The 19549-nt window shown below is 46.0% G+C and overlaps 1 protein-coding gene across 1 annotated transcript in view; it reads left to right on the plus strand.

Moving 5' to 3' along the window:
• Positions 1 to 1291: 1291 nt before the first annotated feature.
• Positions 1292 to 19549, plus strand: part of ABCA13 (ATP binding cassette subfamily A member 13) — a 372949-nt gene continuing 354691 nt past the window's right edge. Inside the window, exon 1 of the mRNA XM_035026542.1 lies at positions 1292 to 1360. Within this exon, the coding sequence (XP_034882433.1) occupies positions 1292 to 1360 (69 nt within the window). The remainder of the gene's footprint in view (positions 1361 to 19549) is intronic.

Here is a 19549-nt window from a genome sequence, read left to right on the forward strand (position 1 = left end):
TACTGGAGTTTTAAAAAGATGGGGACAGTCCCTGTGATGTAAAGCGTTGTGTTGTCTGTGGAGGGAGTCAAGAGTAGCGAGGCTTAGGGAACAGGATGGGGCTGGAGGGCTGAAGGCCAAGGGCGATGGGGCACGCTGGCCTGTGCGCTGCGCCCCACCCCTGCCCGGGCCAGCCTTCCCTCTAGTGCTGCGAAATATGTAACCGATAACAGATGACAGTTTTTAAACCAGGTTCTTTTAAAAAATAGGTCGATGGGATAATTGAGTCAATCCCTTTGCTGAAGCCTGTGACCCTGTTTCCTGTTGCAAAAGCCACTGATGGAGCATTCTCGGCTTGTGCAAGTCGCTTTAGGGCATGGAAGACCACAAGGTGCTGGTTGCCTGACATTCCCCTGACCACAACTGGGGGCAACAGGAACCCGGGAGCCTCGGCCTCTGGGACGATGGAGCAACCTATGCCCCGCTGAATCCAGCAGGCTGCTTGACAAGGTAACGTGTGCAAGACTCACCCGGCCCGAGGGACCCACAGGCTTGCAGAGTCCTGCCAGCTCAGAGAAGGTGCCAGAGAGCCCCCGCCGTGGCTGCTCATGGCGCTTGGCCATCAGCCTTTCTCCCAGGGCTGCGGTGATCAAGGGCAGACGGGAGAGAGGCTGGCCCGTCCTGTCTCAGCAAGTCATCTAGGGTTTGCTCACCGGCTGGAGGGAAGGCTGATGGGACCCCTGCTGAGCCTCCTTCAGGAAGCACGGACCCCTTGGGGGACAGCCCGGCTGACCTTGAACTTAACCACCCCTGCTCTGTCCGCGGGGAGACCCACGCGGCTTCCATCTCTTTTCCCTCTGATTCCCTGCCAGGGGGCCTCCAAAATGGAAAAGGTTCTGGTTGATGACTCGTGTGATAGCTGAAGTGTCGGGGGCTGGGGGTGGGGGAGGAAGAATTCCAGGCAGTTCACATCAGGGCCGAGGGGGTCCGCGTGACTGTGAGCGCCGCCCTGCTTCCCGCCGCTCGCCGGAGCGCTGTGCGCTCTTGGAACCGTGTGCGCACGCGGGAAAGGGCCCGAGGCTGCCCCCAGTAACCCAACCCTCCCAACAGTGGGCAGCCCGTGAAAAGGAAAGGTTTCTCAACAGAACAGAACAAGAGGGACATTCGATGCCCGCCGTGCTCGGCCACCAGTAATCTGTCTTGCGTCACTCACTTTTGTTGGGATTGACTAATGCGCGCCCGGCCTTCGCCCGGATCTGCAGATATAAGCCCGGGCTTCTCTGGCTTCCTGACCGAGAGGAGGAGGGCGGGCATGGGTACGGCTGGGCGCCAGTTTGCAGCCCTGCTCTGGAAGAACTGGCTCTGCAGACTCAGGCATCCGGTGAGTGCGGCAGGCCTGCCCCGGGGTTCCCGGGGGAGGGTGAGGCGCAGGGATCCAGGAGATGGAGGAGATGCAGGGCTGATGTGGCCTGCCTGCCCCACCCTGCAGGGAATAGGGGGGAGGCTGCCTTAAAGGCCAGAAGAGCCGAACTGTCACAACCAGTCTGCACCGTCTTGTCAGAAAAGGGCTAATTGGGAAAAACTAAAAAAAAAATTAAAGGTGGAATTTGAACCATAATTAGTGTTTCCGGGCCTCTGCAGATGCCTCTGGTGGAAGGCACAAGGGCCTAAATACTATGTTACAGGTAAGGACCCCATGACCCCAGAGCTGGTATGGGGCATCCACTCGCTGTTCATTCTTGGCTTATTGGAGCTCTATCCAAATGATACTGCGAGGCGCTCCTCAGGGGTTTGGAATGGCTCAAACCAGCCTTGTGCTAATGTTACATAAACACCCTCTAAGTATACGTTTTAACGATGCAGAAGTAGCCTGCTTATCACTCTGGCGACCTCTGCTTTATTTCTAACTGCGCCAGATTAAAATGAACACATACCAATGTCATTTCCAGCAGAAATAGATCTGCAGTCGTTTCTACAGACTTTGCAGATTTTAAGGCCCACACAGCCTGTGGGGTTTTCCTGCTGACCCACTCTTCTCTTTGAAGACATTCAGTAACTGACACTGAATTTCATTTTGCCGATTTCTCGTTATCCAGAACATTCTTGAGACCTTGAAAGGTGTTTTCTTTCTCGTGCAGGGGCCTTCAGGATTCGCACGACTTTGGTGGGAAATTTGATTGCACCAAAGTTTTAAGATCAGGAACCAACAAGCGAGGCTTCTGGTCTTTATTGTTAGTACTTGGGGTCTGCGTAGGTGTTTTTCAATTTATGAATCTATTTTACTGACGTATAGGTTTTGAGGAACTGAGCCTATGTTTCTAAGAAAGAATGTCTCCGGGTGAAAGTTAATTGGCCAGGTACCACAATTCCTGCTTTTTGTATATCAGCTCAGAGGGGCAGGGACCAGGACCGTCTACCCTGCAGCCTCAGGTGCTTTGATGGTTTAAACATAGTCATGGTGATTAATGCTGCTGAGATGAGCATGCTTATCAGATAGAAATACACAACTCATTGATTTATCTGGCGACGGCTCATTTAAGTGCTGTCCTGCATCCCATCCTTCTTTGCCTTGTTTTTCTCTGTAGTATTTTTCACCTTACAACATACCACCAATTTACTTGCTTGTTACCTTGCTCTGGAGCCCGCCTGGCTATCTCAGATCCCCGGGAGCGGGGAGTTTTAGTCTGATTTGTTCGCCGATATATTCCCTAGCGCCTAGAGGGTACCTGGCACGCAACAGGTGTTCAATAAATATTGGCTGAAAGAGCAAAGTAAGAAAGGAATACAGGATTTATGGCATCTCTGCTGGGTGCTAGATGCTAGGTGGCCAGATAAACGTGTACCCTGCCCTCAAGGAGCTGGAGCTCAGGACCCGGAATAGCAGTGGGACGAATTACCTATTTAATGAGCTCCTTCTGGAGAAAAATCCTACAGGTGTCCCTGCACAAAAGGGAAATGATACTTGCACAAAGGTATTTAGCACTGCACTGCTTAGATGAGTAACATCACAGGGCGTAGACACCACAGGGTCTAGAACTGATGTTTCCGTAGTAAATAAGGAGCGGGCACTGTTTGTAGGACGAACACACTGGAAGGAACCATGATCAGGGAAATGCAGATCGAAATCTCGTGCCATTTTTATATTTTCTGATCTTATATATGTGCAATTTTACATTTCATCTTCATTTCATTGTATTTTATTATTGTAGTTCTTTTATTTTATTTTTTCAGAGATTTTATTTCTTTATTTGAGAGAGAGAGAGAGAGCGAGAGAGAACAAGAGCGGGGAGGAGGGGGGAAGCTGGTTTGATGCTGAGCAGGGAGCCCAATGTGGGACTCGATCTCAGGACCCCGGGATCAGGACTTGAGCCAAAGGCAGACACTCAACCAACCAAGCCACCCAGCTGCCCCTGTTGTAGTTCTTTTAGAAAATGCTTTATTATGGACACTTGAGACAGAGAAAAATAGAATAGTGTAGAATGGATGAGTAATACCTCTCATCTTTATCTTCATACTTAGCTTCATAGATTGCTGACTTTCTATTCTTTTTTTTTTTTTAAAGATTTTTATTTATTTATTTGTCAGAGAGAGGGGGGAGCAGCAGAGGGAGAGGGAGAAGCAGGCTCCCCACTGAGCAGGGAGCCCGATGCGGGACTCGATCCCAGGACCCTGGGATCATGACCTGAGCTGAAGGCAGATGCTTCACGACTAAGCCACCCAGGCGTCCCTGACTTTCTATTCTTCTTGGGGGAAAAATGACTTGAGATTTTTTTTTTTTTTTTTTTTGACAGAGAAAAACGCAGCCAGAAAAAAAACAGGAGAAGGGGGGGGGGGAGAGGGAGAAGCAGGCTTCCCGAAGAGCAGGGAGCCCGATGCTGGGCTCGATCCCGGGACCCTGGGACCATGACCTGAGCTGAAGGTAGACTCTTAATGACTGAGCCACCCAGGCGCCCCGGAAAAATGACTTGAAATAGAAGAATGTTTTTATAACTATTTTAATACCACTTATTTTTTTTCTCCCAATTTTTATCTGTTGCACAAAGGGCACTGTAACAATGAGGAACGCTTTAAAAACCCTCTCAAAATGTCATTATCCTAATACGTCTGCTACTTCTTTGGTCTTTTCTTGTCATTAGGCATACGTAATGTGATATTTTTACATAATGAAAATCGTAGCCTTTTGCTTTTTGCTTTCACTTAGCATGGAAGCTTAATGTTTCGAAAGTTTCTGTTTGGTCTTCATCTTTATAGGTTTTACCGCAAAATAGTTCATCAGTTGGATGTACATAATTTTTTTTAAGATTTTATTTATTTGACAGAGAGAGAGAGAGAACAAGTAGGCAGAGTGGCAGGCAGAGGGAGAGGGAGAAGCAGGCTCCCTGCTGAGCAGGGAGCCCGATGCAGGACTCAATCCCGGGACCCTGGGATCATGACCTGAGCCAAAGTCAGATGCTTACCCTACTGAGCCACCCAGGCGCCCTGGATGCACATAATTTATTTAAACGTTTCCTTATGCTGGATAGTCAGGTTCCTCCTGGTTCTTACTGTTGGGCATGACATACTTATTCTGTATGAGGGACACATCTTCTGCTAGGTCATTTCTCTTGAATGAATTTCCTGGAGCTGGTTTCTGGGTCAGAGGCGAGGGCACTGGCTGGGCACGTCCAGAGCAAGAGCCCCCAGGAGCGCCCACCTGGGCCGTTTCCAAGCAACCTGGCCAACATTAGCAAATGGCCACTGGCCACATGAATTTATATATGTGCTTTTGCATTTCATATTAACTGTAAATGAATCTGATGCATCGCTTCTCCCTTTAATAATTTAATAACAACAGCAAAAAGAAAGAATGGGATATCTCCTTGTTCTGCAACTTTGGGGGGTTTCCGTGTTTTGTTAAGAGGGGGGCCAACCTGTCACCCATGCAGGTGGATGGCACTGCTCCCCCAGTCTGCCCCTCAATCGCGGAGTGGAGACTGTTCTCGGGGTCTCCTGTGTGTCTTAAAATCAAACTCTCTGCTCTGCGTTTCTAGTTTCCCTCTCCTTTAATGAAAACTGTTGCAAACCTTTGGGGTTTGGTGAACTTTTACTGAAGCCTTGGGCTAGCGGGGGGGGGGGGGCCTGGAGCATTTGAATGTAAGGACAGCATTGTCCTAGAACACCCGTGGTCCACTCCCAACTGGGGGCCAGAGGGGGCTGACGGAAATCACAAAACTCCACCAGCCACCTAGTCAAAGAGGAACCCACTTTCGCCTGTTGACAGACCCACTCCTAACCCAGAGCCCTCCCTGCCCATGAGGCACTGTGTTCTTGCTTTCAAGGACCACGTATGTGGCAGAATGCACACTTGCTTCTAGACACAGACAAGGGTGATGGGGTCTTCACCGGAGCTGGCTCCTTCTGGCCTAGCTCCCAGGAAGCCCCGAGGCTGAGTTAGCTCCCCACCCGTGGGCTCTCCACTCAGTGCAGAGCCAGACTCGAACTTGTCCCCACTCCCACGGGAGAGCCCCTAGGAAGCCCACCCCACCCCCGGGCTGAGTCCCTTAGGGCTGGTCCTTGAAACCATGGTCTGGGAAACCCCTCTTCTTCTTTTTTTTTTAAATTTTATTCTTATGTTAATCCCCATACATTACATCATTAGTTTTAGATGAAGTGTTCCATGATTCATTGTTTGTGCACAACACCCAGTGCTCCATGCAGTGCATGCCCTCCTCAATACCCACCACCAGGCTAACCCATCCTCCCACCCCCCTCCCCTCTAGAACCCTCAGTTTGTTTTTCAGAGTCCATCGTCTCTCATGGTTCATCTACCCCTCCGATTTCCCCCGCTTCATTCTTCCCCTCCCGCTACCTTCTTCTTCTTTTTTTTTTTCTTAACATATATCGCATTATTTGCTTCAGAGGTACAGATCTGAGATTCAACAGTCTTGCACAATTCACAGCGCTTACCAGAGCACACACCCTCCCCAGTGTCCATCACCCAGTCACCCCATCCCTCCCAACCCCCACCACTCAAGCAACCTTCAGTTTGTTTCCTGAGATTAAGAATTCCTCATATCAGTGAGGTCATATGATACATGTCTTTCTCTGTTTGACTTATTTCACTCAACATAATACCCTCCAGTTCCATCCACGTCACTGCAAATGGCAAGATCTCATTCCTTTTGATGGCTGCATAATATTCCACTGTGTATATATACCACATCTTCTTTATCCATTCATCTGTCGATGGACATCTTGGCTCTTTCCACAGTTTAGCTATTGTGGACATTGCTGCTATAAACATCGGGGTGCACGTACCCCTTTGGATCCCTACTTTTGTATCTTTGGGGTAAATACCCAGTAGTGCAATTGCTGGATCATATGGTAGCTCTATTTTCAACTTTGTGAGGAACCTCCATACTGTTTTCCAGAGTGGCTGAACCAGCTTGCATTCCCACCAACAGTGTAGGAGGGTTCCCCTTTCTCCGCATCCCCGCCAACATCTGTCGTTTCCTGACTTGTTAATTTTAGCCATTCTGACTGGTGTGAGGTGGTATCTCATGGAGGTTTTGATTTGGATTTCCCTGATGCTGAGCGATATTGAGCACTTTTTCATGTGTCTGTTGGCCATTTGGATGTCTTCTTTGGAAAAATGTCTATTCATGTCTTCTGCCCATTTCTTGATTGGATTCTTTGTTCTTTGGGTGTTGAGTTTGATGAGTTCTTTATAGATTTTGGATACTAGCCCTTTATCTGATATGTCATTTGCAAATATCTTCTCCCATTCTGTTGGGGAAACCCCTCTTCTGGTTTCACATATGAAGAACCAATTCTCAAGCCGAGCTTCAATGACTGCAGACCTCAGAGCTGTTGTATGTATGTGCGTGTGTGTTTTCCTTTCATGAGATCTTCGAGTTTTTGTCCACCCCTGCACGTAGGTGCTACCAACCTAACCTAGTGTCCCAGCATAATTTCCCTTTGGAAACAGCATGCTGGCCCTGATTCTGTATTTTTCTGACCTTGCAAGAAATTTTAGCTATCAAGTCCCAGGAGTAAAGTAGGTCTTATTTCTTTTGGAAATTGTTTCGGTCTTAGAGACTGATGCTGGCTGGTTTTGTATAATTACAACTTACCGATTATTTGTTGCCCGATTCGCTATAAAGGTCTACAAGAGTGTTCATTGGAACCGGAGTGTCAAAGGTTCAGAGCTAACCTCTTTGCTAGGCAGGTTGGAAAAAAGATCAAAGGTTGGCTCCTGGCAGCATGCTATAGTTGTATATATATTTTTTAAATAGCAGAATAGGGGCGCCTCGCTGGCTCAGTCGGTGGGGCACGTGACCCTAGATCTCGGGTTGTGAGTTCGAGCCTGCTGGGTGTAGAGATTATGTAAAGATAAAAGCTTCATTTTTTTAATTTTAATTAAAAAAATTTTTTTTTAAAAGATTTTATTTATTTATTTGAGAGAGAGAGAATGAGAGAGAGAGAACACATGAGAGGGGATAGGGTCAGAGGACAAAGCAGACTCCCTGCCGAGCAGGGAGCCCGATGCGGGACTCGATCCAGGGACTCCAGGATCATGACCTGAGCCGAAGGCAGATGCTTAACCGACTGAGCCACCCAGGCGCCCTTTAATTTTAATTTTTAAAAGATTTTATTTATTAGAGAGAGAGAGTGTGAGCGCATACAAGATTTGGGGAGGGCAGAGGGAGAAGTGGACTCCCCACTGAGCAGAGAGCCCCACTTGGGGTTCGATCCCAGGACCCTTGGGACTATGACCCAAGTCAAATGCTGACGCTTAACCGACTGAGCCACCCAGGTGCCCCTAAAGATAAAAATCTTTATAAAAATATAGCAGAATAGCTTTATATTAGAGGAGATGAGACAGTTCAGAAGTTCAAACATGAACTCTATGAACAGACGGATGTTGGAAGTGCTACTGAAGGGGTCATAGATATAATGACCTACACGTGGTTTCGTGGATGAAAAATTAAAGAAAAGTCACTGCCGTGGAATCTTGGTGCTGAAAAGAGGTGGCTGAGATTCATTTACCACTGTTGTCTCGTTGGGAGGCCGGATTTGTCAAAGCGAGGCCTCCCCTGTTGCCTGGAAGGCAGTTGGGGTGCCTCGGTGCCAGCCCGGGGAAGTGTCTCGGTCTGCGCGGGCTGCCTTTGCAAACCCCACAGCCAGGCCGGGCCCGCGGACACCCACCGTCTCAGATCCCAGTCTACAAGCTGGAGAACAAGAGTGTCTGTGGTCCACCTCAGTGCAGGGGCTGGCGGAATGATGGTGAGCTCCTGGGTGGAGGGAAGTCCCCCACGGTGGGACCGTAAGGAAGAGCAGGCTCTGGCATTTTCCACGGTCTGTCCATGTCCGAGCCCAGGACCTCTGGCCTCGGTGGGCTCTGGCTCCTCAGGAGGCCCTGGGGTGCTCTCACGGTAGGACCTGGGCCTCTCGAGCCAGGTCCAGGACACAGCCCGCTGGCCCTTCCTCGCCCCAGATGGCAGTCAGGGTGGCAACAGCCCTCCCTCCTTGCTAAGCTTGCGCTCAGCCGAATGGACAGCGTGTGGGGCTCTGACTGTTTGGATGTCCCTGGGGTCAGGGCATCTTTGCTGCCTGCCTCTGAGCAGTGACCCCCAGGAGACCTCCACCCAGGCACCCTAGAGCTACAGACCAGGCATTGCTCCCAAGATGGGGAGAGGGAGTCAGAGTGTCCTTGGACCTTGCCACCGTCCCCAGCAGTGACAGGCAAATCCACGTGTCCCTGCAAACAGCCCTAGACAGCCTACACGGCGTGCTCTCCCTCTGGCTGGCACGCTGTCTCCGGCAGGTGAGCAGGTGAGCCGGTGAGCCGGCGGCCCTGAGCCCCGGCAGGGGGTGGGGGGGAAGCTGGCCATCACTGAAGTTCACTGAGGGTCACCGAGGGTCACTCAGGTGTGTCTCAGCTTACTCAGAGCAGTGGTCCAGGAAAAGCAGTTCTGAAATCGAATTACTGAAAAGCAAACATCATTTTGTATCTTTAGAGGGGGGCAGGCTGTGTGGGTTTGTTTGCTTTGTTCCTGGTCATAATCGTGATGTCAGCAGGGCCTTTTCTTTCATTTTGATGGATCTTCAAGTGCTTCGGATTCCTCCGAGCTGGTCTCAGGGTGCTCGGGATGGAATAGAGCGCCACACAGACCAGCTCTGAAGGGCAGGGGGCACTCTTTCTGTAAACAAAGTGTTTTATCTTATTCACAGTTTTGCTCGCTGTGGGCGTTCTGCTCCGCATCAAGGCCCAAGTTTAAGAACGCAAGAATATCCAGTCTTTTTTTTTTTAGATTTTATTTATTTATTTGAGAGAGAGTGAGCACAAGCAGGGGGAGCAGCAGAGGGGGAGGGAGAAGCAGGCTCCCTGTTGAGCATGGAGCCCATTGAAGACTCGATCCCAGGACCCTGGGATCATGACCTGAGCAGAAGGCAGACGCTAAATGGACTGAGCCACCCAGCCGCCCCTAGTCCTGGGAGATTTTATTTAGAGTGGTGAATTTGTGTGGCTTCCATGAAAAACAAAAACAAAAACAAAAGCAACAACAACCAAACAACCAAAAACCAAAAAGCAGAGCCCTCTTCCTTTCCGGACAGGTGTTTCCTCCTTACTCAGGAATGTGGGTCTTACTGGGAAACCTGGAGTTTCCCTGGTTTATTTACTTTGACCTCAGGTAAGACTGGGTTTCCAATGACAAGGAAGGTTGACCAAACCAAACCCAACCAACTTCCTGGTAACGATAACTCCAGAGACCAGGGACAAGGGGCACCTCAGGCTTGTTTTACGAGGTTGTATTGGAGGCCCCGGCTGTGTCCTGGGGACCACATAAACTGGGGAGCACATTCATTTTGTCACCCTGGGGCTCTGAGGTCAGCTCTGCGTTTGCCACCCAGCTGCGTCTGCCCCCCTTGCCTGCCGCCTATTTCCCGTGGCTGAATCACCACTCACCCGAGGGAGGGACACCACTGCGTCCAGTCCCACCTGGTTACTGGTGTCCTGGAGCAGGTAGCCGGGGCTTGTCCCCACATGGGGCTCACAGGCATGTGCCCCTTGTGGGTTCGAAGCTGGAGGTCCTGGCAGAGACTAACCTGTGCACCTGAGAGCTCCGTTTGGAAAACAACCACTCAGGGCCGAGGGGGAAGAAGCAAGGAGGTGTGTGTCCTCCACCCATCCTGTCCTCTGTCCCAGACTTAGGGATCCCGTCTGTGTGTGGGACTCGTGAGGCTGCTAGGAGGGACCCACATGGAAGGTCAGACAGTGTTGTGTGTGCCCTCGGGGCGGGGGCGCCTGGGAGCACGGAGTCTTTCCTCAGCCCCAAACACAGAAATGTTAGACTACATTCCACACAGTGATATGTCTCAGCCGAAAGGCACTCAAACTACCTTCCATTGCTACGGGTCATGCTACCCGCCGACCGACTTCCTTTCAGAAGGGATGTGCAGGTCACATGGGGCCAACTGGTGTGTCTGGTGCTGTGTCCTCCCGGCCCATGGTGGTGGGTGCGTGTGGTCTCTGCTAGCCGACTTCATCCACGTCCAGTGGCATATAAATTGCCCACAGGGGCACCCATCCAGCTCAGTCGGTGGAGCGTGCGACTCTTAAATCTTGGGGTGGTGAGTTCGAGCCCCACGTTGGGGGTAGAGAGAACTTAAAAATAAAATCTTAAAAAAAATAATAAACTGCCCATCAAATTCTTTTCCAATTTTGTAATTAGGAGGCTGGTGATTTTCTCCAGTGTGTGTGTGTGTGTGTGTTTTTAAGATTTTATTTATTTATTTGACAGAGAGAGACACAGTGAGAGCAGGAACACAAACAGGGGGAGTGGGAGAGGGAGAAGCAGATTCCTCGCTGAGCAGGGAGCCCGAATGGGGGCTCGATCCCAGGACCCTGGGATCATGACCTGAGCCGGAGGCAGATGCTTAACGACTGAGCCACCCAGGCGCCCCTGCAAGAAGTATGTTTTATTCACCCACGGTTTGATCAACAGTCTACTTACGTCTAGTTTCACTAGATTTGAATTTACTCCGGTTTGGACTTCCATCTACTTGTGGTTACTCTGTGAAACTTTAGTTTATCTTTATAAAAATTATATCCGAATTCAAGGGGTCTGATCCGCCCCCCCCACCCCAGGCCAATGGCTCTTCTCTGCCTTGTGGTACCAAAAAGGTTATTTTGCATATATTATGAAACGTGGTCGAGTCTGTTTTTGGACATCCGCAGTAGGTGCCATATGAATGTTTAATGCATGAGCACTGAAAGAAAAGCAACTGTTATTCAATATAAAGCTTAAAAAGCCATAATAGTAAAGAACAAACAAGGGAAGCGAGAGAGCTGGTCCATCTCTTTCCATCCCAGCTAACTCTGCGGCCAGCATGAAGATTTGCACGGGCTCTCTTAGGGAGGGAATTTTGGACGCTGATGGAGAGGTCCTGGGTGTCCCAGCTCCGAAAGGCAATGGATTGAGGCCAACTGGGCTGGTGGTTGCTATTTGGTTTTGACTCGGGCTTTGTTTGGACCTGCTCTTGTTGCACTGTTTTATGGCTAGGACCTCATAATACTTCTGGGAAAGTCTCCTCTTCTGAAAGGCTGGCATCCGGAGGCCCATCCGCCCCAAAGAGACACAATAGAATTTCACGCTCTCTACAAAGCCCTTTGTTGCCAAAGATCAGGCAGGAGACTAATTACATGCTTTGCTTCAGCTTCCTTGATATTCTAAACTTGTTGTGATGTTTGCCTCCTCGCCCAGCCAGTGGGTCTCATGACCACCTTCTCCCTCTGAAAAGCTCTTTCCTCTTGATTCATTGGTAATTTTAGTTTTTGTACTGGGGGTGTTTTATTCTTTGTGGTTTTCGGTTGTAACCGAAACCATATGCTGCCCGAGCAACCTGGAGGATTTAAGGATGTGTTTAGTTAAACTCAGCCTGTAGGATGTTCCGTTCAAGTCAGATGGAAAAGGATTTATTTCATGCACAGGCCTGAGGTTCAGTCCACGTTCCTTCGCAAATTAGTTCGAGGATACGGAGCAAAATAATGATGATTTCTGTCTCTGATGTGGAAAATTGGCACAAAGTTACCTACCTCGCTGGTTGTTGGAAGGCTAAAATAATGGATGAGCTTGTAGACGGTCCAGGGCTCTGGGTAGGATATGAGGACAGGGCTTGGTCATCCTCATGTGGGCGTCCCCAGAAGAGTCCCACACACGGGATGCGCACACGTACATGTTCTCCATCCTCCCAGAAAGAGACCCGGCCATGTGTGTTTCCCCAGTGCCTGAAACATGCTACACACTTCCGGATGAATGAATACATGAGTGAATGAACGAATGAAAAAGTATATTGACTTTAGAGGTGCTGGGTGGCTCAGTCAGTTAAGCATCTGTCTTTGGCTCAGGTCATGATCCTGGGGTCCTGGGATCGAGTCCTGCGTCAGGCTCCCCGCTGAACAGGGAGCCTGCTCTCCCTCTGCCCCTCCCTCCCCACTTTCTGTCATGCTGTCTCCCAAATAAATAAATAAAATTAAAAAAAAGTACCCTGACTTTTATTGCTCCAGTGCACAGTAATTTAATGATCCATTCTATTTTTTTTTTTTTTGTATGACTTCCATTTTTTTTCATTCACAAATAATGGAAGCATTGTTGAGGACACCTCTTTTTTTTTTTCTTTTAAAGATTTTATTTATCTGAGAACGTGCGAAAGCGAGAGAGATCACAGAGGGAGAGGGAGAAGCAGATTCTCTACTGAGCAGGAAGCCTGATGCAGGACTCGATCCCAGAACCCTGGGATCATAACCTGAGCTGAAGACAGATGCTTAATGACGACTGAGCCACCCAGGCACCCCCCCTTTTTTATTAAATTGATATTTAGAGACCACAATATGAGTGCTCAGATTCTCACTGTTATTGGATTAGTCTTGAGGCCTTTGTGGTAAACTGAGTTGGAAATGTGCATTTTTATGTATAAAATATACCGTAAGTTTATACATTCTACTTGAGCACACCTCTTGATTCATGTATGTAATTACCTTCTCAAAAACTAATAGCTTGAGGGCGCCTGGGTGGCTCAGTTGGTTGGGCACCTGCCTTCGGCTCAGGTCATGATCCTGGAGTCCCGGGATCGAGTTCCGCATCGGGCTCCCTGCTCGGCAGGGAGTCTGCTTCTCCCTCTGCCCCTCCCCCCTCATGCTCTCTGTCTCTCATTCTCTCTCTCAAATAAATAAATAAAATCTTAAAAAAAAAAAAAACGGTTAGCTTGAACCTTTTTTGTTTTTGTTTTTATTTAAAGATTTTATTTATTTATTTATTTTAGAGAGAGCGAGCGAGCACATGGACGGGGGGAGGGGCAGAGGGAGAGAAAATCTCAAGCAGACTCCCTGCTCAGCATGGAGCCTGACACGGGGCTCAATCCCAGGATCCTGAGATCATGACCTGAGCTGAAATCAAGAGCCACATACTCCACCAACTGAGCCAGCCAGGCGCGCCTGTAATTCTCTTTTTGTATTTCTATCACTTGTTGTTTTATATTTCTTGAGGATATTTAATAGGTTTATAAATGCATACAATTATTGCATCTTCCTATCGTAGCACGTCTTTTATTATGTAGTGATCATTTTTCTATATCTGAGAATGTTGTCTTAAAGCCTCTTGTCTGATTTCACCAGCTAATTTTAATATTTACCTTGTATGTCTTTTTCATCTGTCTCTTTTTTAAAGAAATTGTTTTATTTTATTTATTTATTTTTTAAGTAGGCTCCACACTCATTGTGGGGCTTGAACTCATGACCCAGCCATCAAGAGTCAGTGAAGAGTCCCATGCTCTACTGAATGAGCCAAGCAGACACCCCTCTTTTTCATCTCTTTAGTTCAACCAGTCTGTATCCTTATATTCTAATTTTATCTGTTCCAAATAACATAGAGTTTTAACATTTTTTTTAATTTATTTTTTTTTTAAGATTTTTTATTTATTTATTTGTCAGAGAGAGACAGTGAGAGAGGGAACACAAGCAGGGGGAGTGGGAGAGGGAGAAGCAGGCTTCCCACTGAGCAGGGAGCCCAATGCGGGGCTCGATCCCAGGACCCCGGGATCATGACCTGAGCTGAAGGCAGACGCTTAACGACTGAGCCACTCAGGCGCCCCAACATATAGTTTTTTTAAATCAAGCCTGAAAATCCTTGTCTTTCAAACAGTGAGCTTAATCCAAGCATTTATTGAAATCTAAGCCTATTATTTGCAAGTTCCTTTAGCGTTGGTCTCTAGTTGAATAACTTGATTTCTAATTCACTGAACATTTTCTTTCACCATCATTCTTGAGAGGTCATTTCTCTGAGTATGTAATTCTAGATTGACCGAATTTCTCCAAGCAATCTACAGATACTTAATTATCTTCTGGTTTCTTGCTATTGATGAGTCCTTGGCAAGTCTAACCATTCCTCTGAGGTAGTGTGGCTTTATTTCTTGAATTGCTATTGAAATCTCTTCTTGGACTTAGTTGTGGTGAAGGTTTTAAAGTGGATTTGTGTTTCCTGGTAAATTTGTATTTCCTTTATCAATGGATTTGTGTCTTTTGTATGTTCTGGAAAATTCTCAGCCATTTGTTATTTGAATATTGCCTTGCCTGCCTTCCCTCTATTCACCTCGAGGGGACTCTCCTCTATAAGTGAATCTTACACTTAAAGATTCAACTTATGACTTTGGTCTTCTCTTTGATTTATTTTTTGTCCCTCTCCTTGTCCCAGTTCTTTGGAGATCACTTTCTGGGAGACCAGCAATGCAACAAAAACCCATGTTCTTGTGACAAGAGTCCTGTTGTTTCTAGTCTGTGTATTACCTGAAACAGAAATGATGTTACTGGAATTTAAAATTTGTCCCATTTTTATTTTGGCTGGATTTCATCACCAAGATTTTCCCCCTCGACGTTCATGGTCAATAAACGATCTGTGTTTTTTCTTTTTATGATAGAGAATATATGTGTGTTGGTTTTCACTTAACGGCCATTTTGGTTGGTTATCATGTTTTTATCATACTTCCTTTTTGAATTTCTCCAATCTTGATGCATTGGCATCAGGCACTGAATGTTATTGGGGTATACTTGAGGCTGGACTGATTTTTTCCCTGCTTGTTAGTGCGTTGGTTTTTTTCTTCCCCTCTGGATACCTGTGGTATTATTCCTTTCCCTTTGGAGTTCAATAGCCATGGTTCAACTATAGCTTTTTTTCCCCCCTGAAATACAGCATACTCTATCAGTCTTCAGATAAAGTCTTCTCTATTTCTAAGAAGTTCTCCTGTGTTCTATACCTGGGCATAATTTTTGTCATATTTGTTGGATTCTCTACTTCAGGGACGCTCTTCTGTGTTTATGGTCCTACCTTTAAAAGTGTTTTAAAGAAAATCACTGTTCTTTTCTCAAACTGTTTCTCTAATGCAGAAATCAAAATTTAGCTGGCATTTTTTCTCTTTGTGTGGTTTCTAAATCATTCAGAATTCCACGATGATGATTTGGTCATTGCTACATGTTCCTTAGATCTGCAACCTCTCTTTTCATTTACCATCTTTTTTTTGGAGCTCTTGTTTTCTGAATGTTTGTTCTTATTAAATTGTTTTCCTTTATGAAACAGTTGTGAAGAGATTCTTCATTTTCTTTGCGTTGTTTACTTCCCAGTCATGCTTTATGACTTTGGTTTGCTTATTTGTTTCTTTCCCTCCAGAATGTTTAGACAACTGTTTTGCTCTTCCTTTTAATCTGATTCATCCTTGGAGAGCTCAGCCAGGTGTTATATTTGTTCTTGACTCTCTTTCTGATAAATCTGAGACCAGTTTGATTTCTCCTTCAAACTCTCTCGCGATCTCTGAGCACACCCTCTGTGTGCCGATTTTCTGTGCAGGAGGGATGGTTGGAACAAGAGTGGAGATGAGTGGGGGCTCACCCCTCAATGAGATGAGATGCAGACATTATTACACCAGATGGGCTCTGTGCTCTGCTTTGGGGTTCTCATGTTTTAAGCCATGTTCACTGCATCCAGTTGGGGAAATTGTTCTCTAACTCTGGATTCTTTCCACCTGATTATGTGAAGCCCTGGAAAATTCTCCAACAGTCAGGCTCATTGCTCACTTCTCTGTTGCATTTATTGTCCCCAGTCACATTTCCCTGCCTCCTGCTAGAAGAAGGAGAGAGGCGACACCTTTGGAGTGCTCACCCCACAGATGCAGGTGTTGGGGAGGGTTCCGGGATTGCAGGCTGCAGCATTACAGCTTTGGAGTTGCTGGGCTGAGTCAGGACTGAACCGTGGTGGGTTTGCTTGATCTCTAGAGACTTGTCTCTTGGCATTTTTGTAGTTTTTGTATTATAGAAAGATGAGTTGTCTTTCTCCTCCACCTTCTTTTCTTTTTCTCCCCTCATTTTGTCTGGGAGGAGAAAACGTCTGTAAGGAAGTTTCAGTATTTTACATGTGTGTGTCTGCGTCTGGAGAGTTAAGGTCTCGGCAGATGCCACTGCCTTTCAGCTGTGTGTTTGGGAACCCAGGAGGGCCATCCATGGAAGTCATGGTGAGGGCCACTGCGGGATGTGGACATTGGTGTGCAGATCTGGGCACTTCTGCCATCTCCTGGTGGGAACTTCCCCTCCTGGGACTCGACTGTGTAGTTGTTGGACTGGGTGATGGCTGTTTCTCGAGCAAGGGTGGGTTCCCCAGCTGATTATTTTTCTTGAGAGCCTCGGACAGCACGAGTGCAGTTTGTTTTTGTCTTTCCTAGTGCAGGGAAGCCACTCCTGGTGGGCCTGAGGTGTGGGCCATGGTGGGAAACATTCCCATATAGCAAGGATGGGACTAGAAATGTCAGGCAAGACTCCAGGATAACGAGGACACATGAGAAGAAAAACATGATACAAAAAATGTGATGAGAAAGAGCAAGCTGCCTCTGCGAGCTTCCAGAGAAGTAGTCTCATGAAAGGAGGTGATTCACGCGCCCACAATGGGCAGTGACACAGCAGAACCGGGTGTTTTGATACTTCACTTCTGAGCAGACTTATTTCAAATTCGGAACAATGGAAGATTTTTCCCACCTGCGTTTTTCAGAGCGGCCAGTGATTGGCTTGTGAATAAAGACCTGAGATACAATTTTTTAAAGTTGAACTGGGGTTCTGTTTTATTTCAAGATCTCCAAGAAACTTCTCGATTATACGATGTAGAGTTGTATTTTTTTGACGATGTTATTTCCATTTGAAACGAGATTTCCCATTGATTTAAGGACTGGACAGGTAAATACTTGTAGCTTCACAGCTGCTTAGTGCCTGGTTTAATTTGGCCACGACAAGGTCCCTGAAGTGATGGTGGTCTTTTTGTGTAGGAAGAAAAACACCAAGATGCTAGAAATAAAAAGAGTGATATATTGATTGCATCAGGGATTTTGACAATAAAAAGGCAAATAAGACACTGGAGGAAATATTTGCAATACTTTAAGGCAACAAAGGACCAATTAAGGAATTCCTTAATTCAAAAAGAAAACGGGGGGAAAAAAAAGAAGAAACAGTGATGTACAGATCAGTAGAAAAAAAAAGACAAAAAAAATGCATCGAGAGGGCTCTGAAATAGTAAGACCCCCTCTTTAATGTTAAACCAGCTATCATCAAGCTCTCAACCTGCGGAATATAGAGTTCTGTTTGTGTGTTACTGAGTGTCTAGCCTGTCTCGTGTCTGACTGTAAACTTTTGTAATATATGTATATATACATAAAATAGAAACATGGACAGAAACAGGGAAGAATAAGGAGTTAATGGACAAGGAATTATTATATACTAACCTACGAAAAAATGCTTGACCTAAATAATTAAAGAAAAATGATCAGTTTGATAAAACATGGACTGACATTGAAAAGTTTGTTAATGTCAGGTGCTGCTGAGTGTGTGATTGGAGGGAAGAATGGCTGGTCTAGCTTTTACTGAGGGCATGTTGGTTAGCTATCCAAATTAAAAATCATACACACTTTGACTCAATTATCTCATCTGGCAATGGTACTCCATAAATATACTTAAAAAGTCAGCCAAACATGTGCAGAAAACTCATGATAGTGATGTCCCCAAGCAGAAAACCTTCTAAGTTTCCATAATTAGGTGATAGGTTGAATAAATTAAATTCTACAGTAGATTATTGGGCACTCTTTAAAAACAGTAAGGTAGATCTATAAGTGCTGATATGAAAAATTGTTTCCAAAAACATTAGTTATGCTTATATATTTCTTAAAGATTTATTTATTTGAGAGAGAGAGAGAGAACGAGCATGCAAGGGGGAGGGGCAGATGGAGAGGGAGAGAGAATCCTAAGCAGATTCTACACTGAGCCAAAACCAAGAGTTGGATGCTTAACTGACTGAGCCACCCAGGTGCCCTGCTTATATATGTTTTTAAAAATGATTCAGAAAACTGTTCAGAAATATTATCCTTTGGGAGAGTGGTTGTATTCTTTCTGTACTTCTTGAATTTCCTAACCATGCATATATGTAATTATTTATAACATCAAAAATTGTTATAGAAGTCTTGGGTCCAAACCATTTTCTGATTTCTTTATACCTCTCTGTCTTAAAAAAATGGCTATCATGTTATTTAAAAATTTTTAAACCAAAAAAATTAATTATGTATTTATTCTTCTTAATGCTATCAAGTCATTATTGACTTTGGGGCATGCTTTCTGTCTTGCACATTTATATTCAGCCAGAATTAAATAGGGAATCCTCCTCCACCACACCTCTACTCCCATACTTCAGGAAATGATCATTTGTTAACAGAGAATGAACAAGATGACTTGAAAGACGTGTGGTCTTCTGAGTGTTCTTGACCTCTCTTTCTGGCTTAATTACCATCATTTGAGCAGAGGGTGGCCTCCTGCAGACGCTTTCCCTCCTACCAGACCATATGATATTGGATTCAGTGATCGGTCAGGAACTTTTCATAATGATGCACTTTCTGACACAAGCAGTGTTACCTCATGAACTGCTTCAAAGATGGTGATTTCTTTAATTACAGTGGGAATTGAAACCTTTTCCACCTGTGTTTTGTCTTTATGGCTTTGGCCACATAAACCCAACTCGGACGCATTTAGATGCTGTTTCCTTACAGGGAAGAATTGGGACAGGCAGCTCAAAGAGCAAAGGAACTGAAGAGACGAGAAGTTCATTTTGGTTCAAAGCGTTGTAACTTGGAGCCTGAAATAACCATCTTTAGTTACTGAGCATCTCTAACTTCCTAACCTGCAGACTTTAGGTTTTTGTTCATGCATTATTGAATGCCTAGCCTGTTTTGTGTCTGGTTATATACTTTTGTATTTGTGGAATGACAGGAGAGGGAGTCTACAGGAGAACATTATCCAATGTAGAATCAAAGGAAGAACGATGACAGTAAGAATAATCTGGTGATAATTGAGGATTTTCTCTTAGTTTTTCACTGGGCTATACCTTGGGTCTTTCTTTCTTTCTTTCTTTCTTTCTTTCTTTCTTTCTTTCTTTCTTTCTTTCTTTCTTTCTTTCTTTCTTTCTTTTTTAAGATTTTATTTATTTATTTGACAGAGAGAGCAAGAGAGCACAAG

The sequence above is a fragment of the Mirounga leonina genome, unplaced genomic scaffold (genome assembly GCF_011800145.1).
Source record: "Mirounga leonina isolate KUSES-001 unplaced genomic scaffold, KU_Mleo_1.0 Mir_199, whole genome shotgun sequence".
Taxonomy (NCBI): Eukaryota; Metazoa; Chordata; class Mammalia; order Carnivora; family Phocidae; genus Mirounga; species Mirounga leonina.